At 48.3% G+C, this 22986-nt stretch overlaps 1 protein-coding gene across 11 annotated transcripts in view; it reads left to right on the top strand.

Annotated features, from left to right (window-relative positions):
- The first annotated feature begins 1211 nt into the window (after positions 1-1211).
- Positions 1212-22986, top strand: part of LOC128342241 (solute carrier family 26 member 10-like) — a 57959-nt gene continuing 36184 nt past the window's right edge. The window contains exons 1-3 of one of the 11 annotated variants that reach the window (XM_053289361.1): positions 1212-1658; positions 3596-3693; positions 18711-18821. In XM_053289361.1, coding sequence (XP_053145336.1) covers positions 18713-18821 — 109 coding nt within the window. In that variant the 5' untranslated portion in view covers positions 1212-1658; positions 3596-3693; positions 18711-18712. The other 10 variants (XM_053289355.1, XM_053289357.1, XM_053289363.1 and 7 more) reach the window with 10 other exon arrangements.

The raw sequence follows: 22986 nt of genomic DNA on the forward strand, positions 1-22986 counted from the left end.
GAGTGAGCGTTCCGCAAACCCGGTTTTAAAAATCGTGGGTAGCCACAGTGCGGCTCCTCACGAGTAGACCCCCGGCTGGAGGCTGAAAAGCAGCCTCCCAGCTCGGGGCTCTCCCTAGTATGCCATGCGCACTCACGCAGGGTATACTGGAGCTTCCGGGGGCCGCGCGGCCCTCAAACTCCCCAGCCCCCGCCGGCTCTGTCCGGAGCCAGCAGTCATTTGGACGGCCGGTCTGGCCACCCAGGGCTCCCTCCCTGCTTGCTTACTTTTCCAAACCGGGTCTCGCTGATCGTGAGATTGTTCTAAGTCACTGTCTGGCTTTCTGACTAATGCTGTGCTGGGGAAGTGAACAAAGTTGTGTTGGCTGCACAAAGTTGGGGATTTTTTGAACTGCACTATTGTGCAAAAGTTCCCTCCAAAACATATGAGGCATGCCATAGGTGTGCCACATTGTGTTGCACAAGCACTAGTCTGGAACACAAGCTCAAGACTTCGTGCAACAGGCCGATCTTAGAACAATGTCCTTGTGCGAGTGCAGCATTAGTCGGGATGCTGGCCAATGTTTATAAATGAATATTCATTTAATATGCACATGAATAATAAATGAAACAGACTCAGCCTAAGCACACTTACTAATGATTTATTCCCTGCAGTACATACTTGTTTAGGATTCTACTGCAGAGGTAATTCCATTCCCTCCTTCTGCCTACCCTGTGGGGAGTGACTAAGCAGAATAAAATAAGGCTCTTGGGATAACCATAGGGCGGGATCACACTTGCTTGCTCACCACTTGATGCGGTATCGTGCATGTGTGAATAGGACACAGCACAGACTGAACTTCCATTTCACGGCACATCACCCCAAACACAAGGCGTTTCCGTGGAGCCCGTCCGCACATTCCGTTGTGCGTCATCTGGTGGTCAATACTAATCGAGGGATGTCCAATAAACATGCATATGACCTTGTGTATACCTAACACCGCGTGCCTTTGTTCCCATGAATGCAACCAGACATGCTGTCCATTGCTCTCTCCCTCTCTTTGCCTTGGGGTGGCTGTGTGCTGAACCGAGCATGCACAGCATGACACTCCCCCAGGGGCCCTCCTGCCTGGTCTATTTTGGCCTCCGTCGCGTGCTTGGGCCAGCTTCCTGCCCTCGGACAATAGCGCTGGGGCGTGGGGGGGGGGCGGGGGCGAAGACGACACCCAAGTCCAGGCCCAACACCCCACGCCCCCATCACCCTGGCAGGCTGCAAGCTGCCAGCTGGCCCAGCGCCAAGGCTAATCCTCGGAGGCCCATCCAAAACACAGGAACCCATCCGGGAGTGATCCTCCCCGCAAACAATGAGAGCCTGGAGGGGGAGCTCCCTGCGGTGGGATTAAGGCTGACGGGACGTGTCGAGCCAGCGGGCCAGGCAGCCAGCCGCCAAGATAAGACGCCACTGGGAACAATAGAAGGAATTGGAAGGCTGCGGGCTGTTAGCGTGCACCACCCAGACTTTGAAGAATGGGCTTTGGGGATGGATGAGAAGCGGCGGCGGCTGCAGCAGGCTCTGGCTGGTGCTCGCAAGAGGCAGGGGGAGGAGGCCGCGGCGTGATGGCAGGCTGCCCCTAATCAGCGGCATGGAGCTGGGCTGGGGGAGCATTCAAGTCACACTGGGTGCGTGTGGTGTGTGAGTGAGCCGTTCTGACTTACGCCAGGCTTTACTGAGCAGGGGTGCAGGGGGAAAGTTTGCGGAGCAACTCCTCCCTTCATTTTTTTATTTTATTTTATTGCGGGGGAGGAGGAGAATGGACACTTAGAGGGGGCAAGATTGCTATAGGTTCGTTTGGGCGGTTCAGCGAAACGAGGGTGGAGCTCTTCAAATGCTTAGAGGGCTCTTTGCACCTCTCTTCCTGAGGGCATGCTTTTGCACAGGCCAGTTGGACCTCCGCGGTGTTGAAACAAAACACCCCTCCTTGCTCCCAAGAAGTGAGCATATCAGCTAGAAGCTTAGCAGGCTCCCTGATGTGCAAAGGGAGGTGTTCTTTAAAAAGAACAACGAAAGAAACCCAGGTGTTTTGGGTTTTCTTCTTCTTCTTTGCATTATCAGTTAACTTTTCGATCCTGCTCTTACTGAAAGAGTGCAGAGTAGCTTACAAGGTTTTCTCTTGCCCATTCCATTCTAGCTACACAATGACCCTGTGAGGTGGGTTAGCTGAGAGAGCAACCAGTGCAAAGTGCAGAATTACCCAGTGAGTTTCATGGCTGAGTGGGGATTTGAACCTGGCCCTCCCAAGTCCTAGTCCACCGTTGTAATCACTGCCTGTAAAAAGCTATCTAGAGGAGTATTCAAATATTTGGCCCTTCTCCTCTGCAGTTTTAATTAGTACAGTAGTGAAAACTTCACCTGGCTTGTAATTCTGCTGAGTTTTGAAGCTTGCTGGGCTCCAAGGACCAGTTCACAAAATCACAGACACTTCACTTCTTGAGTGTGCTGTGTGAACTGGCCCTAAATACATAAGAGCCAGCATGGTGTAGTGGTTAGAGTCCTGGACTAGGACCGGGGAGACCCGAGTTCAAATCCCCATTCAGCCGTGATACTTGCTGGGTGACTCTGGGCCAGTCGCTTCTCTCTCAGCCTAACCTACTTCACAGGGTTGTTGTGAGGAGAAACCTAAGTATGTAGTACACCGCTCTGGGCTTTTTGGAGGAAGAGTGGGATATAAATGTTAATAACAATAACTGCCTTGCTGGATTAGATGAAAGCTACATCTAGATGTTCATTTTGTTTCGAGAAGTGGCCAGCCAGATGCCTCTAGGAAGTGTATGAGCAGGACATGAAAGCAGCAGCCCTCTCATATTTTGTCACCAGCACCTCATATTCAGGGGTATACTGCCTCTGAACATAGAGGTTCCATTTAGCTATTATGGTTTATTAGAAGTCACTTTAAGTGGCGCAACGGGGAAATGCTTGACTAACAAGCAGAAGGCTGCCAGTTCAAATCCCTCCTGGTATGTTTCTCAGACTATCGGAAGACTATGCTGGTGTTTCCCAGACTATGTTTCCCAGACTATGGGAAACACCTATACCAGGCAGCAGTGATATAGGAAGATGCTGAAAGGCATCATCTCATACTGCATGGGAGGAGGCAATGGTAAACCCCTCCTGTATTCTACGAAAAGAAAATCACATTGCTCTGTGGGCGCCAGGAGTTGAAATCAACTTGACAGCACACTTTACCTTTACCATTGATAGACCTATCCTCCACAAATTTGTTTGAACCTTTTAAAAAGCCACCTAAGCTTACAGTCACCTTATCTATCTAGTGGCAATGAATCCCACAGGTTAATTATGTAGTGTATAAATAAGTACTTCCTTTTTCCTAGGAACCTATTGCTGGTCAACTTAAATGGATGACCTTGTATTCTAAGATGATGAGAGAGGGAGTCAGCATCTGGGTAGGCAGCTGTCTTCTGCATTAGCTGGAGGGGCTGTGTGTTCTTTAAAGTGAGAATGACATTAATTATGAATGGCAGTAATACACATTAAATACGGGAAGATTCATGAATGGTGAGTAAAGCTCTTTAAAATGCATATGTGATTTTGGTTATAGGCACTGGAGTGGGAGGGATCAGATGTCCCGATGCAAGTTGCCAGTGATAAGTAAGAAGAAGAAATGAATTGTAAAGAACTGTGAGCAGCAATAAACATGTGAGATGCTTCTTTAATACTCAAAGGCTAGGGGTGTATCATCTACTACCCCCCCCCCCATATCCCGCAAAAGGCCTTATGAGGAAGGCTGGAGCTTGGGAGTGTGATGGCGCCATGACTGGCGTCGTGTGGCTGTTCTGTCTGGACCCCTGCCTGACTCCTCCTGGACCCCAGCAGCTTACCAGTGCTGTGTGCCCTCAGCTTGCACCCAAGCAAATAATAGTCCTTGTGTTTTGTGTAGCATAGCATAGTGTAGCATAGCGGCAGTGGGCGGTGGGGGCAGAAAACCTGGGGACAGCCTGTGCTGAGCTGGGACTATGGGCTGCCCAAAGAAGCATTTATTTTGATAGTAGCTCTTGGCCCAAGATCCTGTTTCAATGAGAAGATACTGTTTATAGAAAGGGATTTGCTCCAGTGCAGGTTACGCAAAGGCCAGGCTGCCATGTCGGAGACAAAACAAATTTGCAGGGGTAAACACGGGGACTCAAGTTAAACAGGCTGCCCAGTCGACTATAGTAGGTTCTGAGACTAACGGGGTTAACAGAAAGCAAGATCTCTGCAAAAAGAGAAAGAAATCTGCCATCCTAACTTTTATAGAGGCAATTCATGGATTAGATTCCCCTTAATATACTTGTAGATTTGCCTTTTTAGCCTGCTTTCTGGTGATGATCTCATATCACCCAGCATCCTGTGTGTGTCCGTCCATGTGTCCCCACTGCCCAATCAACTTCACAACACCTGGACCAATGTGAACCAAATCGGGCACAGTTGTAGGGACATCTCAACAGCATAGTTTGTAATGGTGTCATCCACCCCGATCGAAGATGGAGGATGCATAAACCTTTGAGGTGCAAGTGGGCTAACTTGTGAACCACCTAACCGATTTGAACCAAATTTGCTACAGCTGTAGGACACATAGGGACACCTCAACTGTGTAGATTGTGATGATGTCACCCACCCCAATCCAAGACGATGGATGTGTAACTTTTGAGGCACAAGCCAGATAATATGTGGACTGTCTAACCTCTTTGAACCAAATTGGGTACAGCTGCAGTGAGTGATACATAGGGACTCCTCAGTGGCATAGTTTGTGATGATGTCATCCACACCGATTCAGGATGACAGAAGCATAAACTTTGGAGGCGCAAGTTGGCTAACTGTGGTTTTCTTGGTAGAATACAGGAGGGGTTGACCATTGCCATCTCCCACACAGCATGAGATGATGCATTTCAGCATCTTTCTAGATTGCTGCTGCCTGATATACAGTAGGTGTTTTCTATAGTTTGGGAAACATACCAGTGGGGATTCAAACTAGAAACCTCTTGCTCCCTCGGCAAGTTACTTCCCCGCTGTGCCATTAGGTGGCTTGTTCTACAGAGTAAACAGTAAGATAATTTCCCCAAATATTGTACACTCCTGAGAAAGGAAAAAGTAACTTCAGTATTATCTGAAAGGTATTAATTTTCATTACTGCTTTGGTAGGCATCACATGAAGGACTCAAGCAGCCAATAGAAAAATATTGACAGCAGATTTTAAAAAGTGCTTATATTGATTGCTGTTTTGCTACTTTAGAAGCTTCAGATGAAAAGTGGCCTAGATTTTTTTTTAAAGTAAATAATTTCTAAAGACTATAAAGGCTACCTAGTTAGTAGTGGCCAATGAAGTGTGTGGTTCTCTGACAGGAGCTACTTGACACCACTGCAGGATGCTTAAAGAGGAAGGGAAGAGCCTATTCATACCAGAAACTGTTGGGAGGCTGCTGTGGAGGCAGCCAACTCCATGCAAGATTGTGATCGTGATGGCTGGCTGGCTAGCTAGCCCTACTGATATCAGCAGCTTGCAGAAAGGGCTACTGACCAATCAGCAAGCATGTGCTTGAGCAATGCCGATAAGTCTCCCCCATCGCCACCTGTTAGTTATTGGGTTTGCCTTCCCTCTCAGTTAGTCCACAGCTGCAGTCTGCGATTCCTGCTAGTGGACCACCTGACCATCAGCTACTGCTGCATCTAAACCAGCATCTGGTCTTTGAGAGTGACTTGCCTGATGTGCCAGGGAAGCACCCAAGCAGAGAAAGATCTTGGGGAAGCCATCCCCAGTCCTTTGTCCCCAACACTTAATAATCTTTGATCTGCTGCCTTTAATAATGAATGGTCCCTTCTTTTCTAACTTGAAGCACTAATAAATCTGTTTTCCATGAACTTACTGAAGTGGTTTGAAAAGCTATATGCTGGTTACTATCAGAGCATCCTGTGGCAATTAATTCCATAAGTTAATTGCACACTGCGTGAAGGGCGACTTCGTTTGTCTATCCTGACCCCTTCTGAGAACCATTGTGGTTCAGGAGTGGGATACTGTGTTGAGTGTGGAGGGAGATGGGTTAAAAATCCTTACTTGGCCATGAAGCAATCTGGGTATCCTTGGGCCAATCACAATTTTTAATCTACGTCCCAGGCTTATGAGAAAGATAAAGTGGGAGACAGCTCAGCCATGAATGCTTCCTGGAGAAAAGGTAGGATCTAAACATGATCCATAAATAAAATATTGCTAATCACTTTAACTGCATGAGCCTGAGTTCTAGTGTTTTGACAGTGAGCAGTTTCTCTACTCTACAGTATTTGTGTATATATAAGCTTCTATAACTTTTGTTTAGTGTATTAATTTGTACTGTAGTGTATTAATTTGTCTTTCTGCACAGAAGGGCACTCGGGGTTGCTTACATTCAAAATATAGTGTCATTAATATAAAAAGTAAAGTGTGCCATCAAGTTGATTTTGACTCCTGGCGCACACAGAGCCCTGTGGTTTTCTTTGGGAGAATACAGGAAGGGTTTACCATTGCCTCCGCCCACACTTTATGAGATGAGATTATGCCTTTCAGCATCTTCCTATATCACTGCTGCCCGATATAGTACCTGTGGGAATTCGAACTGGCAACTTTCTGCTTGTTAGTCAAGCACTTCCCCGCTGTGCCATTTAAGATGACGACATTAATATAAACTGGCTGAATAATACACAGAAAGAGAGAAAAAGCGCAGATTAAAACAAACTAGCTGGGAGCATCTGCACCTCCAGCCGGCCCGCCCACCGCCACTACCTTTCTCTCTGCCCCCCAGCCTGCCTGGCTTTCTGGCCGGCCCGTTTCTCCCCCGCCCCACTTCTCGGCCCTCCCCCGTGCTTTCTGGCTGGCTGGCTTATTCTTCCCCCCCTTCTCTGCCCCCTCCCCCGGCGCTTTCTGGCTGGCTGGCCGGAAAGCCGTCCTGCCACCTCCTCCTTCTTGCCCACCAATTCCTGGCAGCAGCCTCCTGCTCCTGGCAGCTTGGCCAGGCTGCCACCACCTCCTGCTCCTGGCGGCCGGGCTGCCTCCTCCTCTTCCGGCCAGCATAGCTATTTTCACCCCGTCGCTATCCTGCCACGCATGGGATTATTGACAGGTACGCCTAGGAGAATTAAATATATGAGGCCATTTTAGAAAGTCTAAAGAGTGCTTTTCGTTCTTTAAAATAAAATAAAAATCGCCTGGTATCTTGACTAGAGGGAGTGGCACCCTTGCAGCTGGAGGATTCCCTAGCGGTGGAGTGCACATGCCCAGGGAGGACGAAGCCATGTTTGCTGATCTTCCCTGCCTCCAGAAATGCTCTGTGCCTTCCAGAAATATGACCCTGAGGGTTGTGTGAGGGGAAAATTGCTTCCCCCTCCGCATGCAAGCAATACAAAGATTGATTGTACTGTTTCTTTATTTCAGTCTTTGACAAGCATAAGGCAAAAGGAGACATAAAAGCTGTGAAATTAGCAACTATTAACATTAAAAGCAGTAGGATCTATGCCTGGAAACTGTGAAATGTAGAATTAAAGGGTAGTGACATAAAAGTTGTACAACTAGAATCTATAAATCTATGTCTATAAAATCTATAAAAAGCTATAGAATCTGTAAAAAGCTACACAGGCTATAAGACTTAAAACAATGACTATTTACTATAATAAAATATACTCCGTGCTATCTAAGATGCTGAGGCAGTAAAAACAGTAGGACTGAGTAACTGGACAACAAGTATGAGCTGTGTTGGGGCTGGTTAACTTTTGCTGGCGGTCAGAGCCCGATGAATATTACACGCTGCCGCGCAGAGCTTGACAACATTGTATGTTATGTGGGAGTTGCCGTCAGACTAGAGTGGTAGAGAAACCTAGAACTGGGCTGTAGAGCCTGATGACCTCGTGTGTAGTGGTAGAATAAGGGTGTTACAGATGTCTCTGTAAAATAGGCAGTATAAGAGGATGTGTTCGGTGGTTTCAACTTGCCTGGCGACGCAGGGGCACGGACAAGGGGATCTTCCCGTATCTTCCGTCAAACACAGCCGAAGGGAGGGTGTTGCACCGGGCCAAGGTGAAGTTCCTTCTGTGGTTAAAGACCTCCAGTTGCCTAAGGTATGCAGCTGGTATTACTATGTGCCTGAGCCTCTCAGCGATAGGGAGGTTTGGAGCCCTGCCTAAATCCGTTTGGCGCTCAATATCCATACTGCGCTGCTTAAGGAGTGTTTTCTGGCCGGCTCATGACTCAGGGAGAGTAGATGGGGAGGAGGGAGCCTGAATGAGGATAGTTTTGCCGGCAGGGTTTGCTTCTATGTGGATTGGTGTCCATCCTCCATCGTTAAGGGGACTAATCCCAATGGGAAGAAGGATAGTCTTAGCCAGTAGTTGAGCATGGACACCTATACTCTGGCCTCCACTTTCACGAGGCCTGCCTCCAATTGTAGACCGGTGTGAAGAGACATATGGGGGTATGTGGAATACTGCTCTTAGGAATTTGGATTGGACTAGCTCCAGAGGGGCACCCCGCATGCAAGCACACACTGCTGGGGAAGCCTCGGGCTGTGAGGACATAGCACCTCACTGTATCCTTGCTCTGTTGCTCTGGATGTCAGCCATAAAGTCTAACACGTAAAGTTTAAAAACAGTACTAAGTCTAAAAAAACTCTCTCTCCTCTCTCTCCATTAGCTGATCTGGTGCAGAGCATCTGTGCCCCTAGTTCTCCCTGCATCTCCTCCCCATCTTCATTCCACCCACCCCTGCTTCAGCCCCAGTCTGTTCTCCCCCTCCCAGTTCACTTTCCCTCGCCGTTTGGCCTGGCTGGTGCTTTCCCCTACTCCCCGCCGGCGGCGCTTTCCCTCACCGGCTGGCCTGGTTGGCACTTTCTAGTTCTCCCCGCTGCTGTTTCCTCCCCCATCTGCCTTCCTCATTGCTGCCATCCCCGACTTCTCTGGCCGCTGGCCAGCCGCCCCCGCCTTCTCATGCCCGCCAGTGCCATTGTTTGCCCACCACCACCATTATCTTCCTGGCCCACCGGCCGGATGGCTGCCGCTGCCACCATTTTCTTTCCCCTGTCTGTCCCCATCGCTATCCAGCAGCTATCCTCCAAACTCTCGCAAGAGCTGCCACGCATGGGATTAGACACAGGTATGCCTTAGCGAATATATATATATATATATATATATATATATATATATATTCATTCTCCTGGGTAGGCCTTGGAATGTGCGTCCCAGTGCCCAGCTGATTGGCTGGGCGACGGAGGTGCCTGATTGGCTGAGGCCCACCCAGGAGGATTGGTCACCGTGGCGGTGGGCCCAGCTGTGGAGGACAGAGGCAGTGGCTGGCGGAAGCAAGGCCCAGGAGGGGGGAAAGAAAGGGGGGGGCAGAAGTGGCGGTGCGGAGGCGGCTGGGCCTGGCACGGGCCGGCCATGGTGGGGAAGCGGAGACTGGGGCAGAAGGTGGGGGGAGGAGGTGCGCTCTTTGGGGCTAGTGGTTACAGGTGCTCTGTGCGGGGTTGGCTAGTCTATATTATTAATTCTCCTGGGTGTGCCTTGAAATGTGTGTCCCAGCACCCAGCTGATTGGCTGGGCGGCATCCGGGCCTGATTGGCTGAGGCGCACCCAGGAGGATTGGTCGCCGCGGCAGACCTGGTCGCAGAGGCCAGAGGCAGCGGCGGGCCCAGCCGAGCCGTGGAGGCCAGGCCCAGGAGGGCGGGGGGAGAAAGTGGGGGTGGGGGGAAGAAGTGGCGGTGGGGAGGAGAGGCTGCTGGGCCTGGAAGCGGAGACTATGGCAGAAGGTGCGGGGGAAGAGGTAACCGCCGGTCCCAAAGAGTGCACAGATGCTCTGTGCAGGGTTGGCTAGTATATATATAATTTGAGAGAGAGAGTCTGTCTATAGTTCAAAAAATAAATAAAAAATACAGTTTTCATTGTCCTTTTGAAGGCAAGCAGTAAGGGCCAGGCATTCCTCTTTCTCCCTTGGAGTCAATTAAAACGCCATTTGAAGGCTGCCACAAACACTTTTTTTCGGATGGGGAGGACATATTCCATGTGAGAACCATAACAGATGAAACCTACTTTCTACCTGGATGGCCCGGTCAGTGGAAATTTCCCTTGTCAGTGCCTGTGGCTGCCAAGAATGTGCAAAGCCAGTGTGATATGACTTCTACAAGTGACCACAGATATTAAATAAGTGTGCATATGAAAATTATTGAATATGAAGAGCCCAGTTAGATAAAGAACCTGAGGGTTGAAGACACAAACTAGGAATCTGCACTGCCTGTTCGAAGGCAGGGGGTTGACTTTAAGGGTGGGGAGGGTGCCTTTACCCCTTCCTCCGCTTTTCTCCCGCTAGCGTTCTGTTAACAAAGGGTCTTTCGGGGCGGCAGCATACTTCCTTGCTGCCCCGTCCCCTCGTTGGACCCTACATAACTGGAAGTACCTGACGCACCTGTGAGCGTGCATGTTGGGTGCGCAAGCGTGATGTGTGTGCACATGCGCTGACATATGCAGGCGCATCGGGTACTTCCGGTGACGTAGGGTCCGATGAGGGGATGGGGTGACAGGGAGGTACATTGCCACCCTGACGGACCCTTTGCTAATGGAGCACCAGTGAGGGGGAAGCAGAGGGAGGGATAAGTGCACCCTGCCTTCAAGGTCAAACCCCACCACCCCCTTGAACTTCCCCCACTTGGTTCCATGCACATCCCTAACACAAACTGCCCAACAGCCACATATTGCAACCTGCCACTTGCTTGGTAGGCCTTGTATTTTTGCCCAGGCAGGCTGCAAAAATGGAAGGTGTATCAAGATCCAAGCGGGCCACTACACACAACTGGTAGATGGCATTTAGTTTAGTAGACCACAAATTGTAGACGAATAATGGTTAAATTACAATTTATTGCATTTCTATTCCACCTTTCATTCAAGGAATGCAGCAGGCGCGTAACAATGATAGGGCAAGGGGAGACAGTTGTCTGGGGGCCCCACTGCCTGGAGGGGCACCCCAGAGGCACCTCATGTGACTCCCCATTGCCCCCTGCCCAGCCCCAAGGCCCCTTAGCCACTTGCCCTGTTCGCCGTCTCTCCAGCTTGTTCTCCTGGCCGGCAATCGAGGCAGCAGCCCAGCTGCAAAGAGCTCCTTTTCTCCCGCCTCTCAGCTGATTGGCGGGTGGGCGGGGCTTCCACGGAGGCCTCGTGTAGGCCTCTGTGAAGCCTGAACTCCAGTAGGGCCCAAGCAAGCCAGGAAGGAGGAGGCAGCCAGAGAGGCCTCCACTGTTCTCTGCAGCAGAAGACCCCCTGCTGCCAGGTAGAGTGTGAACTCCTTTTTGTGGTTACCTTTCCCGCCCCCCCCCCCCTTTTATAGGGATCTGCTTGCCATAGGGCTTGGATATGGGGGTGGGGGAGGAGGGACCGAGAAGTCTCTGAAAATTTATTTTGAAACAGCTTGGAAAATTTGCTGACTTAAAAAAACTATCTAAAAAGTCCTATAAGTGGCTTGTTTCATGGCAGAAAATTGCAAAAACTTCTGGAACAGTATTTTATTAATTTTATTTATTCATTCATTCATTTATAAATGCACTTATGTTCAAGTTGTTTTGCAACCCAGAAGGTCTGAGTGAGAACTGTGAAGCATGTGTGGTGCTTTTATTTTATTTTTCTTGTGTGTGAACTGCTCCCCAATAACTTGCAGGGACTTCAGGGTCAATCTGGCCAACATGTGAATGCAGCACCTCCATTCCAGAGGAGATGTGTCTTAAAGGGCTTTAAAAGCCTCCTGTGAAAAACCTCCTGCAATCAAACTTGACTGAATTTGTTCAGAATTCTGAGAAAACAAACATAGGTTCACCCTGCATGGTTGAAAGTCTCCTTTGCTAATCTGCAGCGAGGGGCCCATTTTAATAATTCATCTTTCTAGTGTGTTCTAGGCATTAAAAGTAATACAAATGTATAGTACTCAATGTATATCACTATATATTGTGACGTGTGTGTGTGTGTATTCAGTGAAATGTATTTGCAGGCAGCATACTTATTTTGGAATATGAGACTTAAATCCTTGGGGGCCTGGGGTGTGCGGAGGCCCTGGACTTTGGGGGGGGGGCCATTTTAAAATCTTGTCTCTGGGCCCACTCCAACCTTGCTACGCCCCTGGAATGCAGGCCTTGTTTGGTGGCTATAGGCCATCTCCAGCCTCGGAGGCAAGATGCCTCTAAATACCAGTTGCAGGGGAGCAACAGCAGGAGAGAGGGCATGCTAGGGATGTGCAAACAGGTTCGAATCTGAACTGGTTCAATATCAAACCAGTTCTGTTTGAAGGTTCAGGGTTGAGTTGAACCATCCCCGGTTCAGCTTGACTCCAGACCGAACAGCCCCCTCCCCCATTCGGGGGTTCGTCGAACATTTTTGAGAATCCCCCCTCTTTTCCTTCTTTATAACTTACCCCCTCTGAGGGGTTTCTCCAAGGTGGCGAGGGGTCCGTGGAGGTTCCCCCTTCCCCTGCCGGCCTTCCTTTTTGTAAAAATTGCCTGGTTCGGCTGTCTTTGGCCTTTTCTGGGCCTATTCCCTGGCGTGGCGGCCGTTTTGGAGGCTGCTATGCCTGTGCAGTGGGACCCTGCGTGGCCGATGAACACTAACTGGACCAAACCCAGGGGGCGGGGGGAGGTTCGAAGAGGGCCAAAACCAAACTGGCCCAGTGCAGTTCAGGTTCGGTTCGAACTCAAACCGAACCAGGCCAGATAGTTTTGTGCACACCCCTACCTCTTGCCTTATCAGAGACATCTGGTGGGCCACTGTGTGAAACAGGATGCTGGACTAGATAGATGTTGGACCTGATCCAGCAGGGTTGTTGTTATGACCGTCACACGTGTTTCTTCCTCCACCATTTTATCTTTACAACAATCTTGTGAGGTGGGTTAGGCCGAGTGGCTGGTCCAAGGTCACTCAGCTTCATGGGTATTTGAACTCATGCCTTCGCAGCTAATCGGGTTCTGACCACTGCATCTCCTGACAAGGAATGCCTGAGCTCAAAACATATCAAGATCTGGTACCTTGTAGTAAATTGTTTTGATACTTATGTATTGAACTTCTGTTGCCATGGGGGGTGTAATGTTTGAATTGGCTTTTCTGTTTTATGTGCTGAAGCAAAACAAATAAAATAGAATCCAACTGTTTCAGAGCTAGCAGTAAAACACAGGGAAAATCAGAAACAGAAAGAAAGCTTAAAAACCATTATGTTCAAAAAACTGAGGAAGTACCTGGTAGTTATAAGGACACTGGAGAAGTGCCTAGAAAGCTGCATGTCTCAATGAGCACAGGAAGGCATTGGAGTCAGGGTGCCCTATGTCTGACCCTTGGCACCCTGAGCTTCCTCCCCCTTCCTGCCCAGACCCCATTCTGCTTCCCTGAGGGAGGAGAATCCCTGCTCCCTAAGCCTTGCGATTGGCCAGGAAAGCTGAGCCCAGCTGGGGATAAAAGGTGACAGTGTGCATCCTGCCCGCCTGCAGCCATCAGTATGAGCAGCTTGGCCTTGTACCGGGGCATCTACACCGAGGAGCGCTTCCAGCAGGTCTATGGGACACCGCTGGAGCCAGGAAGCAGTCTGGCAGGGATGCTGAGGAGCAGGCTGGCCCGTGGCTGCCGGTGCTCCAGAGCTGCTGCCTTGCACTTCCTTCGAGGCAGGCTTCCCATTGCAAGCTGGCTGCCAAGGTATCAACCCAAGAAGTGGCTTCTGGGGGATGTGGTAGCAGGGCTAACTGTGGGCATTGTGCACATCCCGCAAGGTGAGTTTTTGTGTGTGCATGCATGCATGCGTGTTTGTGTGTGTGTGTAGGTAGGGATAGGGATACTGCTGAACTGAATGCCAGGTGGCAATTCCAACAGAAATATCTTGGCTAAAAAGACTGAAGAAGAACATTATCAAAGGGAGCAAGCCCCCCCCCTTTATTGGAGAATTTTCCTCTGGAAATACCTGCTGGAGCAGGGCAGCAAAAGGAACAGTCTTGGGAAATTGGGGAGGGGGGACATGTCACTTTTAGGTACCATCCCTGCTCCACATATGTCTGTATACACGCTCTCTCTCTCTACCATGTCTCCCTGCTTCTCTGATCTCTCCTGGTTCTGATACCCTTCCTCCTAATCTGTTTTAGCTACCTGATTTCTGCTGCCCATCTGTAAGATCTTCAGAGCTCTGCAGTCTCTCCCTGCTCCCCAGGTTCTGCTCTGTCTCTCTTAAGAGTCTAATGCTTGCATTCCCTTTCGCTCCATGGGGTTCTACACTTCTCCATTCCCACTCTAACACCCGCCCGCCTTACTTCTTCTGGTGGCGAAGATGATCTCAGCCCACCTTCCTGAAAACTAGGTTTCCGATATCTGTTCCCTGCCCCCCACCAAACTTTCTCTGATTCCCCACACACACGTCAGTGTCCTCCCGACATCCACTTCTCCTGTAATTCCAGTTTATGCTTTTCCAAATACCACCCCCCTTCACATACTTTTCAAATCTTTGATCAGCTTTGTTATGTAATTTCCTTTTGAATTCTCTTCAGTCATCTGTCCTCTACTCCTACCTCAGCTTTCTGAGGCTGCAATTCTGTGCACACTTACCTGGTAGCAAGCCCCACTGAACACAATGGAACTTACTTCTGAGTAACTGTGCAGAGAATTGGGCTGCCCATCTTGCTGCTGGAGTTGATCCCTCTGTTTTCTCTGGTTGAGTGAGGTGGGGGGGGGGCACTCCGCTACTGAATGTTTTTCCGCCCTAGAGGCCACAGGTTGGAATCAGTCCCTGCCTAGCCTTGTTAAGGTGGAACCTCTCTTCCTCCATTGCCAGCCCAGACCTAGGGAGCTGTGCCTAATGGAGCATGCATCAGTGAGTTCCTGGTCAGGGCAATTGCTGCCAGCATTACCTCCTCCACCTTTTGACCGAGGAAGAGAAGGAAACTTCCATGGGGACAAGTTCCACTAAAGAACATGTGAAAGATTCCTTTCAAAATGCATAGCTCTTTGAGAGCCCATTTTCAGGAGGAGATGGCATCGAATCCTCTGTTTTTATTTGTCATACAACATTCTGCCCCTCAAACAGTTATAAGTTCAGAATTCCATATTTCAAAGCATAATTGCAGCTTTGTGAGACCCTCTTCCTGAGGGAGACTATATCCCTGAGGGAGAGGTTTTGACCATTCTGCATACATGCCTGATTCCTACAAGCTGTTTGGAGACTGGCTAATTCCTCTGATTGGGCCAAAATGACATGTTTTGTTATACTAAATGTGTAGTTACAGCAGCCATAGAGTGGGGTGACGGTCAGGATCAGGCTACAACGAATGGGAATATTTAATCCTTTGTTATGCTCTGTACCCCCTAAATTGACACACTTACCTTTTGGAGCTAACAGCAGTTCCAGAGATGTGATTTTCATTTAAACCGCAGCATGGCAACACAGAGTTAAGCACACCCTCCTCACGTTCCCTGCTCCCAACTCAGAGCCCTGTTTGGCTTCTCCCATCTGCTGGCTATTTCACCTTTTAAAAAATACACAAAAGATGGGCCAAATTGTGCATTTAATGTAATGTATGGCAAAGACATCTACTTAAGTCAATTTCCTTCTTTTGCCACATGGGGCTCAAAAGGTTAACATCCCACTCCCTCTGAGCTGGCTGTCTTCTCTACTCTCCTCTTTCTGATCCTTCTTCCCCATGTTCAAACCCTATCCCTATGATGTCTCCCTTTCCCAAGCATTACCCCAATTTCATCTAGTGAGACAGCAAATGTTGATTGTGATTGAGTTGCAGCCTTTCTATAACACAACCAAATTCACTGTGAAATGAACCATTTTTAATTATAAATAAGGGCGTTGTTATGGTCAGTTTACTAACAGTTACATTTATAGTTCACCCTTTCTCCAAATAACTAAGGGTGGCATTCATGGTTCTTCCTCCCCCTCGCCACGTGTTGTGCTCGCAATAACCCTGCGAGGTAGGTTAGTCTAAGAAACAATAGGGTGGATCTTAATTTGTGCTTCTTCGGCAGAAGTGTCATTTCTATGGTGGGTGGTGAGGGTGGGGATCCCTCCCTTCCCTCTGCAACCCCTTGGAAATATGCTCTTGAAGACCCTCCAACCCACAGTGGTGACATATTTCTAGAGGGCATGGAAGGCTGAAGAGGGGATTGGTAAAGTTCATCTCCACCCCCACCCCACCCCACCCCACCCCTGTACAAAGAGAATTTACTTTGTTCAGGGAAGTACTAGGTGGTATCCAATCGGAGCCAGGATCACTCAGTAAGGTTATACAGAATGCTGCTTTATAGCGTCAGATCTGTTGGTCCATCTAGTCAGCACCGACTGGCAGCACCCTCTAGGGTTTCAGGCAGGTCTTTCCTGGTCCTACCTAGACATGCCAGGGATTGAAGCTGGGACTTCTGCAGGCAGAACAGATGCTTCCCCACTGAGCTACACTCCTGCCCCAGTGAGTTTCTTGACTGAGTGGGGATGCAAACCTGGGTCTCCTGCTGCTAGTCCAACCACCACCCCACACCGGCTCTGAGCAGCAGCAGCAGCAGCATACCAACAGTGAAGAAGAAGAAGAAGAAGAAGAGCCCTCAGCCCTCAGGGTTGAAGGTGTGTGTATGGGGTGGGGGAGGGGAGTGTGCAGCAGCCCTTGGCTGTGAGAATACAGGGTCCCTTTTTCATCAGTGAAATGTGGGTGGTCAGGTGGTGTCTGCTCTTCCTTTGACAGCAGGGCAGGGAACAGGAGAGGGGAATTCGCGATTATGCTAGGAGCACCAGGAGCCTTGTGGCTTCCTAACAATGGATGCCCTAGGGTGGTGCCACCATGGGCAAGGTGGTACTACTCTAGAGCAGGTGTTCCCAACCTGTAGTACTCCAGATGTTGCTGGACTGCAACTCTCACCGTCCCCAGCCACAATAAATTGTAACGGGGGGTGATGGGAGTTGTAGTTCGGCAACATCTGGAGTGCCATAGGTTGGGAGCCCCGGTCCTAAAGGAACTGCTTTTGAAACTTTCATGTAATGGGCATCCCAGCACCAGCTTCCATGCAGTTCCCCGCTGCTTCTGTATGAGGCTTGTTTCCATGAGATTAAAACTACCTTTTTGGGGGGGGTACAACGTTTGCTAGCCTGAAATAGCACCTCAAAAGTGTCGTCTGAGACAGGGCCTTTAGCTTGCCTCGTGAACAGATTGGCATGGTGCTACTTGTAACTTTTTTCTAGTGATCTCCCTTTCCTCTCCTTTTGGTTTAGCAGGAAGTTTAGCTGTCGTCCAGATTTTCCCCAGATAAAATAGATGGTATTATACCAGCCAGACAGGCAGTTTTCAGCATTAGTTGCATGTGTAAGGAATCCCCGGGAGCTTTCCCAGACAGCAGGCTTTACCATGGGTTTTCTGCAAGGCTTTACTGTGAGGTCAAAGTTGCCCAAAAAGACTGATGCAAAAAGTGGATTTTTTTTACCCCAGATATAAATCAGGCTATACTCTAACATGCAGTGAAAAAACCTGAATTGTATGTTAAGTGCTCCCCGATAACTCACAGGGATTTCAGGGTAAATTTGGCCAATATTTATTTATTTATTTAACATATTTTTATACTGCCCAAAACTTACGTCTCTGGGCGATTTACAACAAGATAAAACATTAAAACATTAGTTAAAAACAAAAATAAGAAATTTAAAACACAACAATTTTAAAAAGTTTTAAAACAATATTCTAAAACAACATTAAAAACAATCAAAACAGTATCAGTTAAAAGCCTGAGTGAACAGATGCATCTTTAAAGACTTTTTAAAAATTGTCAGAGATGGGGAGGCTCTTTTTTCACTAGGGAGTGCATTCCAAAGCCTCGGGGCAGCAACGGAGAAGGCCCATCCCTGAGTAGCCACCAGACAAGCCGGTGGCAAATGCAGACGGACCTCTCCTGAGGACCTTGCCTCAATGGGCGGTGGGGTTCATAACGATATGTGAACACACACCCTCCATTCCAGAGGAGATACGAACTAAAAGCCAGGTGTGAAAAACGTCTGGCTGCCCTTTCTTTCCAGAAGCAAAAAACCTGCTCTGGGAGGGAGTGATGAGGGTATTCATGTATTTGGAGCCCACAAGAGGAAAAGTAACTGGAGAGGGTTGATTTGGGGTGGTGAGGCATTAGTCAGGGGATGATTAAGTGCCCCCTTCCTATGCCAGGCTTTTTGCTTGCCCCCATCCTGCACCGGGACAGTCTCCACCTCTGACAACAGCAGTGGTGAGGAGAGGGAGGGCCTCCAAGATGGTTTTGCTTAGAAAAAGCAATTGTGGGGGAGGAATGTGTAGCTAGGCCCTGAGTACATCCTGAAATGGTTACAAGTAGCAGGGGGGAAAACAGATAGAGCTTTTGTATTGGCTCAGTCAGAACATACTGAAGGGCCAGTATATTGTAGTGTAGGTGTGGGCAACCTCTGGCACTCCAGCTATTGTTGGACTACAACTTCTGTTATCCCCAGCCACAATAATGTGTTCAAGGAATTGCAGTTCAATAGTAGCTGGAGTACCAATGGTTATCTACCCTGGTGCATTGGTTAGCACAGAAGCTGGGATGAGGGAAGCTTGGGTAATCTTGGGCCAGGCATTAGCCTAGCCTACCTCACAAGATGTTGTAACACATTCACACCACAGGATTGACATGTAATCAATAACAAGATTTTTCTGCGGTGTTTCCTATAGGGATGGCCTTTGCTCTGCTCACCTCAGTGGCACCGGTCTACGGCCTCTACACTTCATTCTTCCCTGCCCTACTGTACATGCTCTTTGGCACTGGGCGCCATGTGTCCACAGGTGAGTGTGCCACAGAATTCGGACAGAATGTAGTCATCACAGTTGGCTCTGAAGGTACTCCTCTTGGGCTCCCTAATAAATAGTGGTCTGGTTCACATAGTTGTTTGATTCTAGGTGGGTGACCAACATTAACATGATTGTGTGGATCCATGCCAAGGTGGGAACCTCAGATTCATCTCAGGGGTGATGAGTCACCCCTGGGTCATGCAGAGGCCAATTGTGCAGGTGCTGCGGCCTCCAAAATGGGCCGAAGAGCTGGCCAAACGGCTGGTGGCAGCATAAAGGGAGGCCAGTGTGGGGAGGGGGAACCTCCGTGGACCCCCCCTGCCTCCAGCAGCTCCCCCTAAGGGGGTAAGTGTGTCTGTGTGGGGGGGGTGTGTGTTTGGTCCGGGTTGGACCAAACGGGATGGTTGGGTTTGACCCCAAACAGCTGAACCAAATAGGTTCGACGTCAAATGCATTTGATATCGAACCTGTCTGCACATCGCTACCTTGGAGGTGGAGTAGCACTGTATGAATTGATAGAAGCTAACAAGGTAGAAAACCTAGGTGGGCCGGTGTCCTCCACAGAAGCCCTGTGGGTGACAATACAAGGCCTGAAAGGAAATGTGCTACTGGGGATGTGCTATCGCCCTCCAGATCAAAATGCTGACAGTGACTGGGAGTTGCAGAAGGAAATCAGGGAGGCGTCAAGTAGAGGCAGGGCAGTAATAATGGCAACTGGGGATGATGGGAGTTGTAGTTCACTTTTAGTTGACTTCATTTGTAGTTGACTTCAATTACCCACACATAGACTGGGTAAATTGACAATCAAGTAATGACAAAGAGGTAACATTTCTAGATATGCTGAATGACTGTGCCCTAGGACGACCTGGTGCGTGATGTCAGTGTCATCGACCCTTTAGGCAACAGTGACCATAGTGAGATCAAATTCAGCATATATGTGGGGAGAGAATCACCAAGGTGGTCTAACACAGACACTTTGGATTTCAGAAGAGGAACTTCTCCCAAATGAGGAGTATGGTGAAAAGAAAGCTGAAAGGGAAAATCAGGAGAGTCACTTTGTTCCAGAATGCATGGAGTTTACTCAAAACCACAATACTAGAAGCCGAGTTAGACTGTATACCCCAAAGGAGGAAAGGTACCACTAAGTGCAGGAGGATGCCAGCATGGCTATCAGATACCGTCAAAAAAAGCCATAAAAGGGAAGAAGACTTCCTTCTGCAATTGGAAGGCCTGTCCAAATGAAGAGAACAGAAAGGAACACAAACTATGGCAAAAGAAATGCAAGGTGACACTAAGGGAGGTGAAAAGAGTTTGAGGAACATTTAGCTAAAAGCATCAAAGGGAATAATAAAAACTTCTTTAAATACATCAGAAGCAGGACACCTGCCAGGGAGATGGTTAGACAATGAGGGAGTGAAAGGGATTATTAAGAAGGATAGGGAGGTTATAGAGAAGCTAAATGAGTTATTTGCGTCCGTCTTCATGGCAGAGGATACTGAGCATATATCTGTTCCTGAACCAGGCTTTTCGGTGAGGGAGGCTAAAGAACTGAGTCAGATAGAAGTGACGAGATGATGTTCGAAACTGTCTGGAAAAACTTAAAACTAGCAAATCGCCAGGGCTGGATGGCATCCACCCAAGAGTCCTCAAAGAACTCAAATGTGAAATTGCCAACGTCCTTGCTGAAATATATAACGCATCCCTGCAATCAGGCTCTGTACCGGAGGACTGGAAAGTAGTCAATGTAACACTGATTTTCAAAAAGAGATCCAGGGGCAATCCGGAAAATTACAGGCTGGTTAGCTTAACATCCATTCCAGGAAAATTAATGGAAAGCATCCTCATGGATAACATTGTAAATCACATAGAACAATAGGCCCTGCTGGGAGAGAACCAGCATGGCTTCTGCAAAGCTAAATCTTGCTCTCAAAACCTTTGAAGTTCTTTGAGAGTGTCAACAAGTGTGTGGATCAAGGTGATCCAGTTGACATAGTATACCTGGACTTCCAAAAAGCTTTCAACAAAGTTCCTCATCAAAGACTCCTGAGAAAACCTAGCAGTCATGAGATAAGGGGACAAGTACGTGTGTGGGTTGCTAACTGGTTGAAGGACAGGAAACAGAGGGTATAGATAAATGGAGCGTTTTCACAATGGAGGGAAATAAGAAGTGAGGTACCCCAGGGTTCTGTACTAAGACCAGTGCTTTTTAATGTATTCATCAGTGATCTAGAAGTAGGGGTAAGCAGTGAGGTGGCCAAATTTGCAGATGATTCCAAACTATTTCAGGTAGTGAAATCCAAAATGAATTGTGAGGAGCTCCAAAAGGATTTCTCCAAACTGGGTGTATGGGCAACAAAATGGCAAATGCGGTTCAGTGTTGGCAAGTGTAAAGTGATGCACATTGGAACGAAAAGCCCCAATTCAAGTATATGTTGATGGGATCTGAGTTGTCGGTGACTGACCAGGAGAGGGATCTTGGAGTCGTGATGGACAGCTCATTGAAAGTGTCGAGTCAATGTGCGGCAGCTATGAGGAAGGCCAATTCTATGCTAGGGATCATTAGGAAGGGGGTTGAAAATAAAACTGCAAATATTATAATGCCTTTATACAAAAGTATGGTGTAGCCACACCTGGAGTACTTCTGGTCGCCACATCTAAAAAAGGACATTGTAGACCTGGAAAAGGTGCAGAAGAGGGCAACCAAGATGATCAGGGGCCTAGAGCACCTTTTTATGAAGCAAGGCTACAACATCTGAGGCTATTTCATTTAGAAAAAAGACAACTGCGGGGAGACATGATAGAGGTCTATACAATCATGCATGGTGTGGAGAAAGTTGATAGAGAAAAATCCTTCTCCCTCTCACATAACACTAGAACCAGAGGTCTTCCCATCAAACTGATTGTCAGGAAATTTAGTACCAGCAAATGGAGGTACTTTTTCACACAATGCATAATCAACTTGTGGAATTCTCTTCCACAAGATGTGGTGACAGCCATCAACCTGGATGGCTTTAAGAGGGGTTTGGATAACTTCATGGAGGAGAGGTCTATCAGTGGCTACTAGTCAGAGGGCTATAGGCCACCTCCAGCCTCAGAGGAAGGATGCCTCTGAGTACCAGTTGCAGGGGAGTATCAGCAAAAGAGAGGCCATGCCCTCAACTCTTGCCTGTAGGCTTCCAGCGGCATCTGGTGGGCCACTGTGTGAAACAGGATGCTGGACTAGATGGGCCTTGGGCCTGATTCAGCAGGACTGTTCTTATGTTCTAAATAATAAATATTCCTCTCTCACTAGATACACAGATAAAGGCCAGCTTTCAATGTTCTTTCACACTATAGCATGACTAAGAAACAGATATATAAGGCTATGCAAACAAACAGAGACAGGCTATGTGGATGGGAGCATGGGAGCATGCTGGAATCAACAGGCGAAGGAGGAATTTTAGCTCCACCTTGTCCCAGTAGTGTCCTAGAGTGCACCCTTTTCCCCATATAAGTGAAGGATTGTCATCACTGCTGTAGAGAAAGGTAAAGCGCTCAACTTGGGGATACTCTTGCAGTGAGGGTAAAATTTGCTCTCCACCTTCGACTGGGTAGCACATCTCATTGACTAGGATCCTGCAGAGGGACAGGGTTGCAGTGTATTGCATCTCTCGGGGGCGGGGGAACAATGTATAGTCTCTCTCTGCATATGTGCTGCCTGTTCTAATGACAACTGGTAGGCTAATTAATAGCAGCAATGCATTTGAATTGGACATATTTACTGGGACAGATATAACCTTTTAAAAAAAAAGTTTTTACTAGGCAATACCAAAAGCTGAAATTCACTCCAGACATGGGAAATTCACTCAGAACTTACAAACTCCACACATTTAAAATTCAGATTTTGGGCTCTTCGACTTTTCAGGGGAAATGTGCAAATTGGAAAATGCGGCAACCCTCCCTTCCTCCTACTCATGTTCACTCTTAAGACTAAATTGACATTCTGCGGGGTTGGACTGAGTGCTGCGTTTGGACATTGCATACCCAGCTTCAGATCCCTCCGCTGCCATAAACCTCACCAGGTGGTGTTGATCCTTGTCTCTCAGCCTATTTGATTTCATCCCCCCAAAGCCCTTGAAATTGAGTAGGGCATAAACAGAGATTTCTCAGCTCTCTGAAC

The sequence above is a fragment of the Hemicordylus capensis genome, chromosome 2 (assembly GCF_027244095.1).
Source record: "Hemicordylus capensis ecotype Gifberg chromosome 2, rHemCap1.1.pri, whole genome shotgun sequence".
In the NCBI taxonomy this organism is placed as follows: Eukaryota; Metazoa; Chordata; class Lepidosauria; order Squamata; family Cordylidae; genus Hemicordylus; species Hemicordylus capensis.